This window comes from Alternaria ventricosa (assembly GCF_023758065.1).
Source record: "Alternaria ventricosa strain BMP 2768 chromosome Unknown scaffold_8, whole genome shotgun sequence".
Lineage (NCBI taxonomy): Eukaryota > Fungi > Ascomycota > Dothideomycetes > Pleosporales > Pleosporaceae > Alternaria > Alternaria ventricosa.
The window spans coordinates 1,115,165-1,134,198 of NW_026055688.1; the positions used below are offsets into that span (position 1 = coordinate 1,115,165).

At 46.7% G+C, this 19,034-nt stretch overlaps 3 protein-coding genes across 3 annotated transcripts; all 3 read right to left on the reverse strand.

Annotated features, from left to right (window-relative positions):
- Positions 1-811: 811 nt before the first annotated feature.
- J4E93_005597 (uncharacterized protein) lies at positions 812-3,160 on the reverse strand (the record flags this gene model as incomplete). Its single annotated transcript, XM_049343517.1, has 1 exon — positions 812-3,160. The coding sequence occupies one exon, from the start codon at positions 3,158-3,160 to the stop codon at positions 812-814; it is 2,349 nt and encodes a 782-aa protein (XP_049199610.1).
- A 1,018-nt stretch (positions 3,161-4,178) lies between these two features.
- Positions 4,179-6,479, reverse strand: J4E93_005598 (uncharacterized protein; the record flags this gene model as incomplete). Its single annotated transcript, XM_049343518.1, has 2 exons — positions 4,179-6,435; positions 6,475-6,479. 2 exons carry the CDS (start codon positions 6,477-6,479, stop codon positions 4,179-4,181), a joined length of 2,262 nt encoding a protein of 753 aa, XP_049199611.1.
- A 1,835-nt stretch (positions 6,480-8,314) lies between these two features.
- On the reverse strand, positions 8,315-8,923 carry J4E93_005599 (uncharacterized protein; the record flags this gene model as incomplete). Its single annotated transcript, XM_049343519.1, has 2 exons — positions 8,315-8,675; positions 8,919-8,923. The coding sequence occupies 2 exons, from the start codon at positions 8,921-8,923 to the stop codon at positions 8,315-8,317; spliced, it is 366 nt and encodes a 121-aa protein (XP_049199612.1).
- Between the last annotated feature and the right edge of the window lie 10,111 nt (positions 8,924-19,034).

Genomic DNA, 19,034 nt, shown 5'->3' on the forward strand with positions numbered 1-19,034 from the left:
GCGGGAGGCAACAAGGACCTGTCGTGCTGTGATAAGACCTCAATATCGACCAACTGTGCAGCTGAGAATGGAGGCAGGTGCGGCAGGGGGACTTGACACTGCATTCCACAACACAGCGCGGCTGCGCATATGTAATAGACTTCATCACAGAGAAGGTGCGAAAGTAGGCGAGTGATAAATAGATACCGATACTCACACCCGTACTGAGTGGAGATGAGATGGCGTGTCAAGCTTTGCGGAGAAGGCTTGGTTGTGCTAAGCAGCTGGAGCAGAATCACGCTACGTCATCACACGGCTCATTTCGGCTAGCGCGACACTCAGCTCTCCTCCCAAACCTCAGTTGCGACAACTCTATCTTCACTCCGGTCCGCATGCAAATGCACTCACAACAGCAAAACAAGAAAACAAGGAATGCCACAACTCTTACAGCAAACTAAACTTTCGTATTGCATTGCCCAGCATGCCCGAGCCTTCGCGATGGCCAGCCAAACGCGTCTCGATCGCGTCGTCCATCACACAGTCACACCTCCAATCTCCTCCATCTTACCGGGCGCTTATATGCATATCCGATATCGCATACGTCTCGCGATGCTGGATTTTCCCCGAAGCAGAGATTAGCCCGCCTCCGAACATCCAGCTCTAAGTCCTGCCCCTCACGAGCTCAGCGCCGACAGCGCGAACACGCCAACACTTCTACCTTCGTCCAGGCCTCCCACAGTCTTCCTCAAATACGCCTTGTATATCGAAAGTGCACTGACTTGGGCCGGTGCTAGCGAATACTCTTGATTCCCTCCGAGGGCGATGCATGGAGTCAGCCTTGCTGACGGGGCAGATGGAGTAAATCCATCAACCGGTTCTCGGCATCATTCCTCGGTCGGGTCAGAGCTATACCATCGCGAACAGTGATCTGCTGTTCGTGACGTTGGTCACGGCTCACCTCGGGATTCGATGAGCCTACCCAGACGCGTCCCAGGATGGGGACAGGACCGGGTGCATTTTGTTGTATCAAGTTACAGAGCATTTCTGGATCTTGATCGGTTATACCACTCTCAACTGCCGGATAGTCAGAGAGAATGCCAGGCGGAACTTGGATGCTGGATTTGACAGCACCTCCCAAGGCCTTCTTCTTCACGAATGCCCTGAGAAATTCTGGAGAAGGTGCATTGCCCTTCTTCTTCTTTTCCAGGAAAGCCTTGAGGAACTTGGGAGATGGTGCATTAGCTACCGCATCAGCCGGATTGATTTCCTCATCATCGCGAACTGTCAGGATATGTTCCATAAGTCCGCCTGACGTGCGAGCTTTAGAGTTCAATACAGAAGCGCTGTGGTTAACAATCGGAGGAGCCGCAGGAATCCTACCGGATGCATAATTGAATCCAGCATTTAGGCCAACGGGAGCAGTTATGCTATCTAGCTGAACACCCGAATCGCTGCGTTTCCGCTCTAGCGCAGCCAGAGTATGAACACGGCGCCCAGCAAGAAGTGGGCGTGCAAACTCTTCTGGCTCTTCGTGTGCTTCACAGCCTGGTTCGCGGCTGTCTTGATATTCCACGAGCGCATCGTAAGGCTCGCGGCATTCCTCGTCGAAGTCGTCGTGTTGGATGTTGTTGGTAACCGAAAGACGCCACAGCCGAATCCAGCACTCCGACTTTGCCGCCCAATCTACCGGGCTGTCATGGAGTTCGTCATAGAATCGATATTCTTCGGGAACCTTCTCTGGACTAGCCCGCGATGCTGGGTATTCCGGCGAATTTTTGTTCAGAATGGCATCGTCTTCCTCGGTCAAGAAGTATGCAGCTCGATTTGGGCGTCGCCGTGCGCGAATGTGCTTCATATGGTACCGCACAATAGCTTCAATATCGCGGATGCCCATCTTCTGCTCCCACCATAGCGTCTTCGCCTTCATGTACTCTGCGTTGTCGCCAAAGTCGTCCTCGGGGTTAAGCAGCCCCTGTTGGCGTAGCGCGTCGGTGTCACACTCCTCTTCATGGTATAAGTCTTTCCAGAGTCCAACAATCATGTCTTCTTCGAGGCCTTTACGATCTCCAAGGATACTGCCGGGCTCATACTCGTGGGAATCGGTTGCGACTAGTTGATCATAGCGTTCCGGTTCAGCGCGTAGCTTCTCCAGTCTATCCAGGGTACCTTGAACGAATCCATCGTTCTCGCCGGGGAAATCGTGAAGGTACTCCCACTTTGCTTTTGGTACATCGTCTAGTCGTAGTCCTCCTTCAAAACAAGGCCGATCGCTTTCAGGGATTGGCGTAGCCCGTTGGATCTGCTCATCGTCTTCCTGGTACTCGGCGAGCGCGCGAGCTGCTTCGATACCCTTTTGGCAGGAGGAATATACCATTGGGTCTTCTGGCAGATCTTTGCGCACTTTCATCGTCTCGTAGATGATCTTGCGCTGAGTACCGGAGCGAACTAGTCCGACCACGACACGTTCTTCTCCAAGAGGCAACGGGATTTCGTCAAAGTCTGCGTTCCACACCGCTGGGAACTGCCGAGGATGTTCAAAGCAACCAATGTTCAGACGAGGCTCTTCTTCATCCACAACAGATTCGAATTTCCATGCGAGAAGATGCAAGTGTGGCTTGTGTTTGCGTACATCGCATGCTAGGTCCAAGAAGTGCTGTTTAACCTCGTCGCTGACTTTGTCACCCTGGAAAGCTAGATGGCCCGTCTGGTGTTTCGTATACGCATCATGGAACGTTGCCATGATCATTTGGCTACCATCGGGCGCCTCGGCACCGAAGTAAGCGAGGGTGTATGCCATGATAGCGAGCTCATCGCACTCAACGCCCATTTCTTCGAGAATCCCGTGGGTATACTTGTAGTCCTCATACTCGCCCTCGTAGTCGAAATCGGAGCTCAGACAGGACGAAGTCATGTGGTTCAGCAAGCCAAAGCCATCGTCGTCTGCTTTTGGATGAGTGACCAACTCTTCGACTCCGCGGAATTTAGGACCGAGTGACTTGATGTAAACAGGATTCTCGCAGTCTTCGTCTTTGTCGTCTTCAGTCATGTCGGCATGGACCTTGCAAGACGCAGAGGTATGTGACACGCTTCCGATGTGTGAAGATGTTGAGAGCGAATCCTCAAAAGATGATGGTGCTGTGACCACTATAGTGGGTGGAAAAAGCTTGTTGAGTGACTGCATGGTTTGACTGTAGTGATTTAGCATTTGATCTGTATTGAACGCATCAGATGAAACTAACCCGGGAATGCCTGACAGCCTAGCGATCTGCACAATGGTATCTTCCTTTGTTGTAGCCGGTGTGAAGGTAGACAGGCCGCTGGAGACCTCGTGGGTGCGCTTCGTCTGGGCCAGTGCTTGCGGCAATGGTATAAGGGGGTGGTTGAGGCTGATGCCGGTGGAGCAGATAGCCCACCTGCACGGCTAAGGCCTTCTTTGTATAAACGTAGTAAGTTCCAGGCGAGTATGGTTAGTGCTATGAGTCGATGTGGGTTGAACTGATTGGTGTGGGGTAGTGGAGGTACGGTAGACTCTGCAGAGCGAGCGTGGACATATATACCGAGCAAGAACTCGGTCGCAAAGGCGCAACCAGGAGCCACGCTAAGGCTAGCTCAGAGAGCAGCACAGACTACGGTGAATGAACGAATCGGGGCATCCAAACGGATACGGCTGCTGGCGGAGATCTGACATTGTCGTGCAGTGAAAGTAGGCGTCCGGATAACTTAAACATTGTAGCGAGGTGAATGAATCTGTTCACATTGGTGAAACATTATTTGGCATATAAATAAGAAGAGTGGTGAGTACGATTGTAGCAGCTGCAAACCAGGCAGAAAGCGTAAGACTCGCGATTGTGAGTTAGGTAGCTAGGACGCAGTGAAGATTTGTATTAATTTGAGTCATGTATTGGAGCGTAGTAGCCAAAGGGCTGAAGAGGGAGGAGTCTGGTTGCGAGAGAGAAGTATATGAATAAACTGAAATAACACTGATGATTTCTAAGTCGGAGATACGCATTATATGGCTAACATAAACAAACAAAGACGGCGTTCATAGAACACCAAACCGGGTATCAAACGCTAAGCAAATCAACAAGAAGGAGTACATTCGAGGCTGTCCGCGATCTCGATAGAAACAGTGAATAAAGAAAGAAAAGGATGAGAACAGTACAAACTCGCTCTCAATAGGTACAGCAAGTTTGCAAGGCTCATTGCCAATTCACACGCTGCATCGTAGCCTCAAAGTCTGAGTTGATGGGGTAGTTGGGATACTGCTGCCGAACTACTGATTTAAAGTCAGTCAAAGATCTAATGACACGAACAAGGAAGGGCATACCGAGTGGATAAGGAGCGGCGCGCGCGGCACCAGCAATCAAGGCTTTTGCCCGCCTAGACTGCACATTCTGTGCCAAGTCGTGGGCCTGGTGTTGCTCTTGAGCAAAGTCTACAGCCGGATGATATGCGGCATCGACCTGCCCCCACATGCCGTGCGGCGCAGCCAGGGCATAGCAATGCTCTAGACATTCCTGGCATCGAGTAACAATGTGGCCGTGCGGAAAGCAGTGTGTACAGCCAGTCTGACTCGCGTTCATCATTCTGCTCGCCATCGTCTGAGGCGTAAACTCAAACTGATGCAAGCGACCGTGCTCACACCGAGGGGGGAGCAGACAGTAGGGAATCTCTGAGAAACCGATGGTAGTCTGGAAGCCAGAAGGGTAAACCGAGGATGTAATTCCTGGAGCAGGAAGTAAACCACCAGGACGGCTGATGCGCTCGTTGATGTCCTCGGCTGATGTGTCGACGAGAACAAAGATATTCTTGGTGATCGTTTTATGCAGCTCGCAGTCCTGGACTATCTCCTGGGAACGAGGTGGTGTCGCATGCTCGGGATAATCCGGGAACTGAACCAGGTCAGCCATGGCATCGTGGAGTTCGCTACCGTCGAGGACTTCGATCAGGAAGCACGATTCGAAACCTTTCATTTCCTTGTAGTTGTGCTCCTTTTCGTCGCGGTAGCTACCGAGCGTTGACATGGCAACCTGTCCGCATGGACATTCGTGGAAAGCATTTGGATCAAGTAGGTCGCCTTGGTCAATGTCTTCCATCCAGTCGGGAATCCGCTCGTAGCTTTCGAGCAAAGCGTGCTCTGGCTTGCCCTTTGTGGCTTCACGAATGAATGAGGGTTTGAAGTCGATGCTCCAGTTGCGGAAGTTGTAGTCCGAGATACCTTCATTGATCTCCATCTCTTCATATTCCGTGAGATACGGTCTGCATGGGTGATCTAGTCCCACATAATGGCGTACATCAAAGTGGCATGCAGGGGTGGATTTCCTCCGGTTCCCCTCGATGATGCGTTTGACGTCCTGCAATGTCTTGATGGGCGAACCGGGCGCGACGATAGTACCAGGACAGATGAGAAGCCATTGCGCCTCGAGCTCCTGGAGGAGGGCATTCTCGCCATTCTGTAATCGCGTCTTGATGAGTGTGTCTAAAGACTGGGCTCCAATCGCTGCTTTCAGATCTTCCGGAAGCTGCAGCTCCAAAGCGCGTAGAAGGAATTCGATGTCAAGTGCGTCTGCATTGATAGGTCGTCCAAACCATCCGTCCACATCCTCGTATGTCTGAACATCACCACCAATAAAGATAGGCTCGAGATTGTTGGCCATGCGTTGGTCGTAAAGTCGACCACCCGGGGCCCACTGATCAGTGTCGTTGAAGACAAGGTTGCCATGCTGACGCTGAAGTGCTGCTATGTGGTCACTACTGGAGCAAGTAGCTTCGACAGCGTCTTCGTCTCCGACGATTTCGCACTGGGATTCGGTGGTGTGAGACATCCCCGTAGATCCCTGAACACTTGGTGCAATGCCGGCAGCGAAAGAAAGATTCTCTTCGCTCTCAAGAGATGACATCCAGCGGTCGCTGCTCATAGACATGTCTTGAAAGCTGGCTAACCACCGCGGTATTTTGGTCTGTTCATGAGCGGTCTGTCGGTCGAGGATCGTTGCCTCAATTAAGGGAACGATGTCTCCAGTAGTACAAACATCGCAAGACGCGTCGTCTTCCACGATCGGCGACGACTGAGCTGACTGCTGTTGCTGCTCAAGTATCTGGAACCCACCGAACACCAACCATACCAGGCCGGCAAAGGGAACAAGAGTGAAGATGCTCTCAGCGGCAGATCGTACTATCCATAGTACAATGAACGCGCAGACCACGAAGATAGCGAACATCTCAACAAGCGATGGTTGGCCAGTAGCGTTGGCGGTGGTCGAGCTGTCATCGACCTCGGCCAGCTGCTGAAGCCCCTGAGGGCCCTTGGTGGTGGAGTGTTCGGTTTGGAACTCCAGCCCGGATAACTCAGGCTGCAAGGTATGGGGGCCGCGCAACTGGAAATCGTTGAATGCTCGCACTTGGGACGAATCGGGAGCAGCGAATGAGCGGCGCGACATAGTCGGCGGACGTGTGCTTGGGGCGGCGGACGTGTACGTAGTTGCGGACCAGTACGTCATGGAGGTTTGGATATCCTGGCCTGCATGTCCTGCACGCTCACTGGGAAGAGTCAGGGGATATATCGTGTAGTTAGAGAAGACAATCACTGACCTTTGATGAGCAGATGATGCGCGATCATCGCTTGTGATCATAGCATCGGGCGCCATAGCGACAGCTGGTACCTCTTCGGCGCGGACGCAGGCTTCGCATACCATACAGACAGCCTGTACGTCGATAGTGGAAATGGAATCGGCGCGCTTGTTGGCTGTGCAAAGCTGCAATTACTGGTGGAGTAATTGCGAGCTTGCGAGAAGTGGTGGTAGCACATCGTTCGGAGGCTGGAAGAACCCCTGGGTTAAGTAGAGGGTAGTGTCAGCTGGGGCGCTTACTACACTAGCTCCACACTAGTCGTACTTGCGAGTGAATGCACGTGAATGGGCTTGTGTGACCATCAGGTCCGGGCTTGGCGGAGTTTCTTATGCTTGCGGCTCCTCTCCTCAATGAAGTAAGGTATATATCGCGAAGATTTTGGGAAGCTGTAACGTAGACAGTATAGGTAGATGCTGACCCCAGAGTGGTACTGCGCAGCGATATATGTACATCAACGCGCCCAGCGAGGTGCTTGAAGCTTGTACGACTCACAATCAACGATATTCGCGAAAGACCTAGCATCTGGGCGAAATGGAAATCAGCGAAAGAGCCCAAAAGCTTCCAATAGATCAGTATGATTCTCTTCCCGAAAGCACTGGCTTAGTTCGGACGGTTGGTCATCCAGGAAGATGGGATTGGATGAGCACAAGGCGTCGCAGGAAGAACGGCCTGCATAGGGGATAGGTCATGGCTCTCACGGAGACGGCGTGAACACAGACCTCTAGTCACGATTGAAGGTAGAAAGAAACGGGATAGTTGGGCGGGAGAGCATCTTTTTGGCTAGGACCGAGGTTCCGGTGGGTAGCGATTAAGGATGAGAAGGTGACGCTCCGCGCACAATCGTGAGGACAGTCGAATAATTACAAAGATATAAGAATGAGGGCATTACAAGAGTCGAATTACTCTCTATTAATAGTAGGTAGGTCATGGGGTATCGTAACTGAGTGAGGTAAAAGTGTGTGGACTGAACAAAAGAAAAGTCTCGGATCTACCTCGACACACGCGCATTTTCGTCTACCAGCATCTCGGTGCTGTTCTCCCTTTGCGTTTCCTTGCGGGATATATCGTCCGCCCAGGTGGCCTGAGAAGCGGGCGTTCTCCAACCGCTCAGCCTCCTGCCATCGGCACCATCCACTTCTACGTGGATGTCCGTAACGACTTGGATGTCTCGTGCATCCTCGCTCGAGCCATTTGAGCGCTTTGTTACGTCTAGAACGTAGTCGTCCTTTGTGCGCAGCGCCTTGCTGCCACCCCTGCTTCCGTAGGTACGATTACCTTGCGGGCGAGAGTGGGAATATGCGCTGCGGTGTCTTGACGGGAACGCCCTTGGAAGCCAATGTGTGATCAAAGGCCTGAGCAACGGTAGGCAGGCGCAAATAATGCCGACGTTAGTCTCGACGGAGCTCCAAGTCGCTGCAGGCGGGTTGTCGTAACTAGGATCATCCGAGTTGGAGATCGCGACGAGAGATTGTAGACGGAGGATTGAGACTAGGCAGACACTGCAGGATCGCGCGTTAGTGTGACTTCTTTGCAACAGTTGGTCGTAGGGGTATGCCTGCTGAGTAACTCGTCACGAAAAGAGCCGGTGATACAATGATGCACCGTGCGAAAATCGAGTGAGCGTCGTGTTACACCTTGTAACAGACATCAGGCACTCACGGAACGGCCCGAATAGACAGAACAAGGTAATACCAGGGAGGAATACTCACAATCCACCAACAGCGAAGATGGAGATGAGTCCAATCTTCTGCCTCTTGCCCAGGTTTAGCTTCTGAATGACCGGGATAGGAAGAAGGATGATCGCGAAATCGGTAAGGATGTTGATAGCGGCGTTCGTGAACCAGACGGCGAATTGGTTAAGGCAAGTAGACTTTTCGTGAGTCCAGAAAGCTCGTACAGGTGTGCAGGTGAAGATACTGGAGAAGACTGTCCAGATGGTATAGGCGACGACAACGGCCATTGTGAGCCAGTTCGCGATCTGGAACTTCTTGGTCGGGAAGATGCGTCGATACTGGAGGAGCATGGATCCTTTGGTCAAACCGAGCGATAGATAGTATACGATGAGACTGGACCAGAATGTCTGTGGCTGTTAGCATAGCCCTGGAGTACACAAGGAGAGTGTCGCACCCTTAAAAACTTGACCATATGATCGTCTGAAATTGTGTTGATGTGTCTACCCATACCATATTCGGCCTCTGCATCATGTCAGTGTCTAGAAGATAATGTAGTTAGGTGTATACTAACGGATACCAATGGCGATTGTGAGGCCAATGGAGCAGAGCTGGCAGAAGGTTAGCAGGAGCATACACAACATGACGGAGTAATAAACTTACCATCGCGAGAGCGATGCCGGCATCTTCGATACCAACGCAGCGAATTATGAAGAAGCGCGTATACAGTCGAAGGGCGACGGTAATGAGAGCCAGGCCAGTGAAGACAGAAGATATCTCGACCGCTTGCCTGCCCCTCGGGTTATCAGATAATGATCCAGCCATGATGTGATAGCGTAGGTCTCAAGACGACCAGATAAGGTGAATCAGGCTGCTTTTGTGGGAAACATGGAGTATTTCACAGCCTGCTTAGATCCCTGAACGAGATGGGTGGTATGGGCATTGTCGGTGGCTTTACCTTAACCACACTTATGCACGTACCCACCTTCCGTACGCCCACCGAACAGTGACATTCGCCAATTACTCCGCGGGTGCCAGGGTCTGCAGCCCTGTCAGGAAACCTTCGGCATGGCCACGAGTCGAAAACGCGAGAGCAACGAAGTGTGTGAGATCGGTCTCAACACGTCCCGTGCGACGTTCCGGTTTTCCCGGGATCTACAGAACGCAGAGAACCCAGTCCCTGCAGAATGGTGAGCTGTTCGGCTGTCACGCAAAGTTGGAGAAGTAGCTCCAACTTCAATCGGCACGCATGTGCAAAAGTTGTGTATGGTTCGACCTTGAGCAGTTCGTGTTCATTCGTTTTGTGATGGCGGCTATGGTGTCACCAACCATGTTCGACGGATGCAGTGTTTCAGCCCGATGCATAGGGCTCCTTCGGCCGCCAGCATCCTGGGAAGTGAGATCGTGATATTACACACGGGCTAAGGAGTCGTGGATGCGATTCCATCTCGAGCGTCGTACAGAGCCAGAGCGGTAAAGGATGCCACTGAGGACTCGGGAAGATCAGTCGAAAAAGCGGAGTGTACACACATGCAGGAACGTGGCACGGCTTGCGTGATGTCGTACAGGAGACGGTAAACTCTCATTCGCGGATTTTGTAAGCGAGGACTAAAAACTCTGTGTGGGCAAAACCATGATCATCCTTCGCGTTTGCAGGCTGCAGCTAAAGACGCACGGGGCGGACGTAGAGACGGACTTGCGCACGCAATGCGCTTTTTCAATTTCTACCTCGCCAAAGTACGAAGCCTCAGAAATTGGCGGCACGAACATCATCGCGAGCCGCCTGGAGAGGAGCTTTCATGTGCTGAGTTTGAATTGGTTGAGGCCCGGGCCGGAAGCCTAGTGTCAACCCCATGAACATGACAGGTCGCTATATCCTCCGTCGCAGTCAGCAAGACGGTTCTGCCACTTAACGTGCGTGGTTCCTACTCCGTAGACTTGATGGTCGCACAGCTGCGTTGCTAGAAAGCGAGCAGAAGCAGTATGGCCCTGACAATCTGCAGATCAGTCATCAGCAACGCATGCAGCTGCTCAAGACCGTTAGAAGTCGCCGAGGCAAGTCGAATACAGGTGGAGACACCAGAAATTGGACAAGATCAACTTCCACTAACTATTTGGTGAGCAGAATAACTGTGGCTCCAGGAGAGGTGCGGGTAGCTTTTAGACCGGATCTTAGCTGTACGCGAGCCGCGATGACCCGGCGGCGGCCTTTTCTCGCTGAGACCTGCTGTGGAGATTACCAACGGGTCGTAGCTGACTATGCGCACGGAATGAGCTCTCCATCTGTCTGTGGCTTCCTCACATAGATGAAGCTCCATATAGGCTGTACAGCGGTGCCGTTGACACATTGTTGTTTCTGAGATTCTCCTTGCTTTTCTTTCCCCGCGGAACCAGGGTTGAGTCGGTCCTTCTGCCCGGTAAAGATCTGAGCCTGAGGATGCGTCCGACAATGAGGGCCTTAGCCTGGGCGCGCGCTGTGACATGAGGATCGTCGACAGCGTAGTGTTACAAAAGAGCATGGTGTCGTGGGAACAGAGCGGACCCCTTCTCCACAAGTCACGATTCGAAGGCGTCCCCAGCGGCTGGGCACCACGCGACGCCAAGGCGCTAGTACCATTCGGCATCGCCCGGGTGTTCGACAACTCTCAACTTGTCTATCTTCATGTCAATCACCTGGAAAGAGGACTCGTGCGCAGCCCTACACACCGTTCAGGCGAGCGACATCATAAGTGTTATCTGACCGCCAATCATAAGTGGGTGCAGACCACGCGAGAAGAGCTGCACATGTGCCGAGTTGGGAGTGGCCCGCGCGTAAGCACCAGGTTGTCTGCTCGCCCATTGGAGCTTCCCCTTTCCTACCAGACATCATCAATGGCGGTTGAAACTGTTTGCATATCGCTAAGACTCCGATACCCGCTACGTTTCTGTCCAAGTAACAGGAAGGTGCCGTTTTGCAGCTGATACCCAACGCTCCAGCTTGGCGCTTACTGTGACGAATTCGTCCAACTTACGTACAACGACATGCAACCGTTATTGCTTTTTTGCAGCGAAGGGGTGCCATTATGTCAGTACGTTGCGCGGCCCCTCTTTTTGCGCTTGCTTCCGCGCTTGTTGTGGAGGGCGTACTCTGGCAGCCGAGCTACGCTGTTCGCTGCCGCTGTTCCAGAAAAGCGAGGCGACGCCGCACCCGCGGACCCTTCGTTGGCTCACAGTGGCGCAATGCTGTACGCCGCTGATTGTAAGTTCATTGGGTGTTTGCTTTTCAGAGCGATGTCCTGTTAGCCTCCGAGGACCGAGAGCTACCGAGTACCATTGAACACGTACCGTGCTTCATGTTCTCGCTCGGCGCTATTGTGACTCCAACGAGGCCAGCTCAACGGAGCAAATTTCGGAGTCTCAGCACCCGATCCCAAGAGAGGAATTGGGAATAGTCAAAACGGGTCAGCATCGTGGAGTTGACCCAAATCGTAGGTTTTGGGTCAGCCTGTTCGGTAGATCAACGGTAGATCTATCGAAAAACTTAACCTTTACCGTGGTGTCTTTACGGCACCCATAATAACTACTCCAGGAGTCCAGGAAATTCCCGCACATTGTCGTCAGACTCATTTCTTCGATCCCCCAACGGCTGCTTGCTTACGACGACACCCCTCTTATCGCAGCACTGCCACTTCCCGCGATGTAAGCAGTGTTCAGGTACCGCCGCATCTACAGGTAACCCCTCTTCACAGGTGCATTACGTACCTTTGCTTGGAGGCGGATTACCATCGTCGGCCAGGGTAGCCCTGTAAGTAACATTGAAACTGTACCACTGGAGTATGAGTATCACCAGCTGGGAGGGACCAAAGCCATGTGCTAGAGAGTACAATCAATGCGCATAGTGAAGATTGTGAGCAATAGCCGCGAGATTTCGCCGTTGGAGATGATTGTGGGATGGAAGTATGTTACCGACAGACTAATGATTGCAGTAATGCGCTACCAATGCTAGGACGGGAGTGCACAATGACGGTCTATCCTTGCTTTCGAAGACACTACTACTCGGCGGCAACGTCGCAATGCGACATAGGCTCTCGACTTCCAATTCCTACAGCCTTACCCCAGCCTTCCAGTTATGCGATGAACGGCTTTCACATGGTTCTACCGTGTCTCCACATTCACATCCATGTCCTCTGGAATCGCCTCGACGAGTATCACGGCCGAATTCACGAGTACGCCGTTGTGCGAAGCCTTCGACTGATCCGAGACATCAGTAAAGGGGTCTCTTACTTTCGGTAGTGCAAGCTTATAGTCCTGCCCCTCCCCAGAGGAGGTGGGGCCTTGCGGCCATGCGGTGTCTTCGATACCCGATACGAGCGCTGGGGTCACGCAGAGACAGACACGATACCGGGCGGCCTCAGATACCGCGGTCATTTGCTTAGGGTCAACGCTGTTCCCGGGCGTACACACTCGATCCGATGGTGATCTTGCAAATCGAGAAGCTCCAGCTTTGATCGCATGAGTTCGCACGGCCAGGCGTCGGGCTTGAATTTGACCCGCACTTCATTCAAAAAGAGCTGTCTCGCGAATTCTTCGTGGAAGACAGTGAATTGTTTTTCTCGCTAAGGCAAGGACTTGAAAGCCTTTAAGATGGCTATTCTCGATTTTTTTGATAGTCGCTGGCGTGTCTAGGGGTTTCATTGTGTGAAGGTCTCCTTGGCTATGGTTAGTCTCATCATCTCGAATTGAGCGATGTATTTGGAAACTTGCAGTAATTGGTACGTTGTCAATTTGTACTTGCTCTAGGTTGTCTAGCTTGCCTCAAGTACGGACATTCACTTCTCTTTCAACTGTGCTTTGGCGGTTTCGGCTGAGCACGAGCAACATCATTGTGAAGTGCATGGAGTGAACAAAACCGTACGAATGACTGGACGCCCTTTGTTGACTATCGGGGCTGTGTTCACAACCATTGCTCTACATGTCGCTTATAGACATTGTGAACGCATACTGATACCAGCACTTTGTACACAATGTCTTGTGTAGGGCCATGGTCATTGAGACAACCTTCGCTGAAGAGAAATGCATGTCTCACTACAGTTGTCTTGCATGTGCACCGAACCTTCGCATTTCCACGCGGCTCTTGTAGTCTCCTTTCATGATATCATCACTGTTCCGAAAGCTTTTGAATGAATGCTCACTAGATGCAAGCAGGAAGGGAATAGGTAACAGGTAAGGTCGGTTGCGCATGTAATTCACCAGCCGCAAAGTTCGCCTTCTCGGCCTGTGCTTACGACCGTTGCTTCGTCTCAAAGAATGTAAAGTCCGACCAACACCAGGTGTAAAGCCTTCGCAGCATCAGCTCAACCATGTTCCATCGACTAGACCATCTGCCACCCCAACGGGGCCTAGATAGCTCCTTCTCTAGCTACACGACACTCGATGGCCTGCCTCACCGATCCTACGCCCTCTACCTCCTGCGACGATGTGCCTACATCATCGGGCCTATCATGCGTCGGCATGGCTGGACTGTCCCAATGCTGCATGAGCTCTCGCCGCACTCTTCCTGCCATGGCAAGTCCCTGACTCAAAAGCAATACGACATAGATCGTTATGGGAACACCACAACCGAGATCATCCCGTTGAACATACAGTTACGTTTACGTGACGCTCACGATCCACGTCGTTTCGTCCATATGAACGACTTGATCAAGACGATGCTGCATGAGCTTGCGCATTTTGCACATAGGCGGCATTTCGTGAGGTTTTACAGGTTCAATGCGCTATTATTGAGCGAATTAGTCAAAGACGTCGAGTCTGGGGAGCTGCGTCGGCGTGTAGACTGGCGCGATGTTCCCATAAGCATTGCGCGGATGGAAGAGATCGTGTACACCATGACTGGAGATCTGAAGAAGAGTCTTGCGGAGATGATTGGCTTTGGGAAGAAAGATCGGTACAGATATAGGGTGTGAGAGGCGCACATGGAAGCATCACCTTCAAGATAGGCTTGAGTATGACAGAAAGACACGCGTTGTGTTGGTCGACCGTTTAGAGACCAGTGTCTGGGTGTGATTTAAGCATTCAGGTCCGACTTGTTGAACTAGATGATTGCTCAATCAGTTGGTTTCACAGAGAGTACGTCCTCGAGTCGGATGTTATCATCATCCTTGAGCCGCTTGATCGTGACAACCGATGACTCAACAACCCTATAGCTGATGTGCGTGTGAATAGTCGTCGATGCCCAACCCAGCATCTGCCACCCTAGTAGCTCCCAGACTGTTCCCTCGAACCAATCCTTGACAAAAGCTTTTTCACTGATACCTATTCTACATGTCTGCCCATCCTTGAAGCCGGCGAACTTCAACGACCTCACCCACGATTCTCTTGGATCTGTTTTCTCTCGTCCGCTTGTACTTAGAGGTGTGAAGCCCGCGTGGATGGCATGTTGTTTTCCTGGATATAGTGTAACGTATTGGCTTCTAGTCGCCCATGAAAAGCTTGCGTTAGAGAAGTAGCAGATATTCAAGGTGCTGCGTGGCACGCGTTGGCCAGTCTCAACATCGGTGAACGTGAGCCCGCCATCGTGGAGAATCTTGCCGTCGAAGAGGCTCGTGTCACGTTTGTACAATGTAATCGTTTTGCCGTGACGAAGAGTGAGACTGAGGCGGATGCTCAGATCGGTATGTCCGTCGATGTCGAAAACGTCGGGCGAAGAAATGATGGCGACGTCGATAGATGGTGAACTAGCCATTCTGACTGACAAAAATCTAGTATATGATCTGGAAAACTGAAGGTGTGAGGAAACTAGCTATACTCTGAGTAATGCAAAGACAAATGCAAAGCTGCTGCCTTAACGCGTCGCGTCCTGCATGCGCCATCGTTAATCTTTGAGGACTTCAGTCCGCATCGCTACTCATCCTCCCAGACATTCATCTGGAACCATTGCGGGCTCTGCGATCGCATTGTTTCCAACGATGTGAACACTGATAGCCACGTCGTCAAGGTGAGCAGATGCGCTCATGAGCCTAAAGTAGTAGGTACAAAGTAAGTGTATTTATTAAAGTAAGTATTAGATAATAGAGTAGAGATGCCTAATTTGTAATACTATAAGTCTTATAAGAAGTTTAGTTATATTTTAACAAACGCGTACTTATCTATAAGAGCTTAATAAACTTCTTAAAAAGAAACTTAGTAGTTTATTAGTATTCTATAGTAGTCTAGATTATAACTATAAGCTTATAGATAGATAAAGTTATCTAAGCTTAAAACTTAATTTAGAAGTTACTAAACTTTACTCTAAAGATCTAGTTTAGGCTTAAAGAGTAGCAGCTCTTTAGTAGAGATAGAATAGTCTATAAAGATAAGATAAGTATTAAGAAGCTCTATAAGTAATAGTACTTAGCTTTTAAACTATTTATTTTTATTTCTTCTCTTATTTAACTTATATAAGGCGCGCTACTTATTTATAGAGCTAAGATTATTAAATAAAATAATAAAAATAGAACTATAAGTCTTACTACTTTTTACTCTAAAAAAGTTAAAAAGTAATAAATAATTATAGAAGCTTATATTAAGTTATTAGAATTTAGTTACTATAAGCAAAGAACTACGTAAAGTTCTCTTCTAGTTCTTAGCGTATATAATAATAGAAATATCTAAAGTACTTTAAGGTAACTATATTATAGTATAAGAGACTACTTACTCTATAAAATAAGCTTATTACTGCTTAGAAGTCTATCTAAAATAATAGTAGAGAAAGTCTGCTAGCAGATTAGAGCGTAAAAGAATATTAATAAGTTCTAATTAACGTACTGCGCACTAAGCTATAATAGTATAAAAGAGTTTTCTATAAAAGCTTTTAACATAGTTAATTAGTAACTAATAGTTCTACAACAGAGCTTATATTAGAAGATTAGATAGGTTCTAGACTAGTTAATAAGAAATTCTACTAGATCTGCGTACTTATAGAGTCTCTTATATAATATTATAGACTTACTAAACCTAGTTATTAGTAGAATCTATATAAAGCTAGTATAGCTAGAACTTAGCTCTATTAAAGTCTGCTTTCTTTGCCTTAGTTATATAAAACTTATTAGAAATCTTATACTTTAGAAGAAAGAAGAAGTACGTCTATAAGCTACGTTAGTCTTAGTAGTTAAACTAGTAAAAGAGATAGTTAAAACTAGTTACTTTAGATAATAGTTAAATAGAGTATATAGAGATATACTATTTATGTTTTATAAAGTAGTATTAAAGACTATTCTTACTATTACTACGCGCAATAGCTACTTTAGTTAATAGAGTTCTTAGCAATCTATATACAGCGTTAATCTTATACTATATAAAAACTTAGTAGTAAGGTAGCAACTTAAGTATACTTACTAGAGTATTTATTATATAAGTAGCTACTTATAAATCTAGCACTAGAAACTTAAAGTCTATAAGTTAAAGTTATAAACTAATAAGCTTAAAAGTTATATTAAGGTTTACTACGTAAATAGCTCTCTAAATCTCTATAACACTCTTAAATAAAGAGTAATACTATAATTCTTCTACTAGTACTAGGCATTTATTATTATACTTAATATATAGCTTCTATCTAGAGAAGTAAGTGCTAGTTTATAGATTAATAAAATTACTTAGGCTCTAGGCGTAGTGTTGTATTCTTGTAAGCGCCTCTAGAAGAAAAGTAATTAGTATTTAATAGAGACTATTATATAGACTAAGAGATCTATAAGCTAATAGTTAAAAAAAGAATTATTAAGAGAGGTTAATAGAAATTTTGCGCCTATTATTCTTAATATAGCTAATAATATTAGATTAGTTTAGAAAAACCTCTACGTAACTAAAATCTGCGGCGTATATAGTAATATAGAACTCTACTTTTACTTTCTATTTTATAGTAGTAATATATAATTAATCTTCTATATAGTTTAAGGTACTACTCTTTATATTAAAAAGAACTAATATATAATGCTAATACTAAGTTAAGTTATAAAATATCTAAACTTACTTATAGATTTGCTAAAAGCGCTCTATATAGTTACTAGATAGAGAGTTATTATTAATAGTAGTGTAAAGTGCGCTATTAGCTAAAGTAAACTTAAATAAGCGTAGTATAAATAAACAGACTAGAAAGAATATAAATACGTTAGCTTTAAAGTGCGTGCTATAGTTACGTTTAATAAAGAAGTTAATATTAGCTAAAAGACTATTGTAGTTGCTATTAAGAGGCATAGCGTAGTAGTTAGAAGAGAAATAGAGTAAGAGAAGAAGAGCGTTAGAGGCGTATAGTAAAGGTCTACTCTACTAGGTAAATATTACGCCGCGTTTATATTATATAACCTAAGAATTTACTAAAAGAATAATTAGATTATATAACTATTTATTATTAAATTATATCTATATAGTTAAATATAATATAAAGCTACGCTATTATATAAAAATACTACAGAAACCACTAATAGCGCGTATAACTTTAGTAACCTATTCTTTAACACTAATAAGTTTCTAGTATAATAAAATAGGTAGACGTATATTCTGTGTATCTTAACAGCAGCGCTTATAAGTAGAGGCACTTTAAGTAATACTATAACTACTCTACTACTTTTTTATTATATAGTCTAGCTATATTATAGTTATAGAACTTAGCTATTAAATAGAGTTAGTATATATAGTAAGATAATTCTTATAAGCGCATTAATTATAGTCTATTATAGGTATAGTAATTTTAAAGCTAAGCTTATTCTTCTTACTAATTTAAAGTTGTATAGGTAATATAACCTAAACTAGTACGTTATAGCTCTAGACGTGCAAGTCTCTATATATATAAGAGAAGATGTATACGCCTTCTAAATAGGTATTTTATAGGTAGAGTTACTGTTTTTAGAGATTAAAGAATAAAAGAAAGTAGTAAGGCGTAACCTAGCTAGATTTTAGAAGCTAGTAGTTATTTAAGCGTAATAAGCTAAATAATAAGCACTAGCAACTAAGTAGCGTAGTAAATAATAATAAGATAATTTAGTAGTAAATAATAGTAGAGCTAAATATAGAGATACAGCTTTTAGATACAATATAGCGTATATTTAACTATAATAGTATAGTTAAATATAAAGTTTAATTTAAAAGAAGTAATTCTATAAAAGCCTACATTAACTAATATTTAGTTAATATTAAAAGTAGCAAAAGATACACTAAAAGTAGAACTATTAAAATTAGTAGCCTTTTAATAAATAGTATAAGTATAACTATCTTATAGCGTAGTAAGACATAAATATTAGTCTCTACGTACGTAGTTAAGGTAGTTAGTAAGCTAGGTCTATTATATACACTATAAGACCTATCTTAATATTTATAGTACTATTAGTTCTTTGCTAAATAGTGCTACTTATAAGTCTTAATTAATATAGTCTCTAAGTTAAGACTGTATAAGTAAAGAATTATATTCTAGCGCTAATCTCTACTCTAGAAAGAAAGAATGTAGAAGAAGGTTCTATAGTATATTATATGTTATACTTAAAGAATTCTAGAATAGATAGTAACTCTTAGTAATATAATTATATAGGTTCTTAAGGCTAACGCAGAAAAACTATATAAATTAAGAATCTACTTTATATTTCTTCTACACGCCTTAAACCTAGTCTAATCTTTACTTTAGATCTAGACTCTTTTGTAGACATTTTAGCTAACTAATAATATCTATAAAATTACTAATACAGCTAAAGTAGAGCGGGTTTAATTATAGTAGAATATAGAAAGTATATAGTGTAGAGAAGAGTAGGTAGC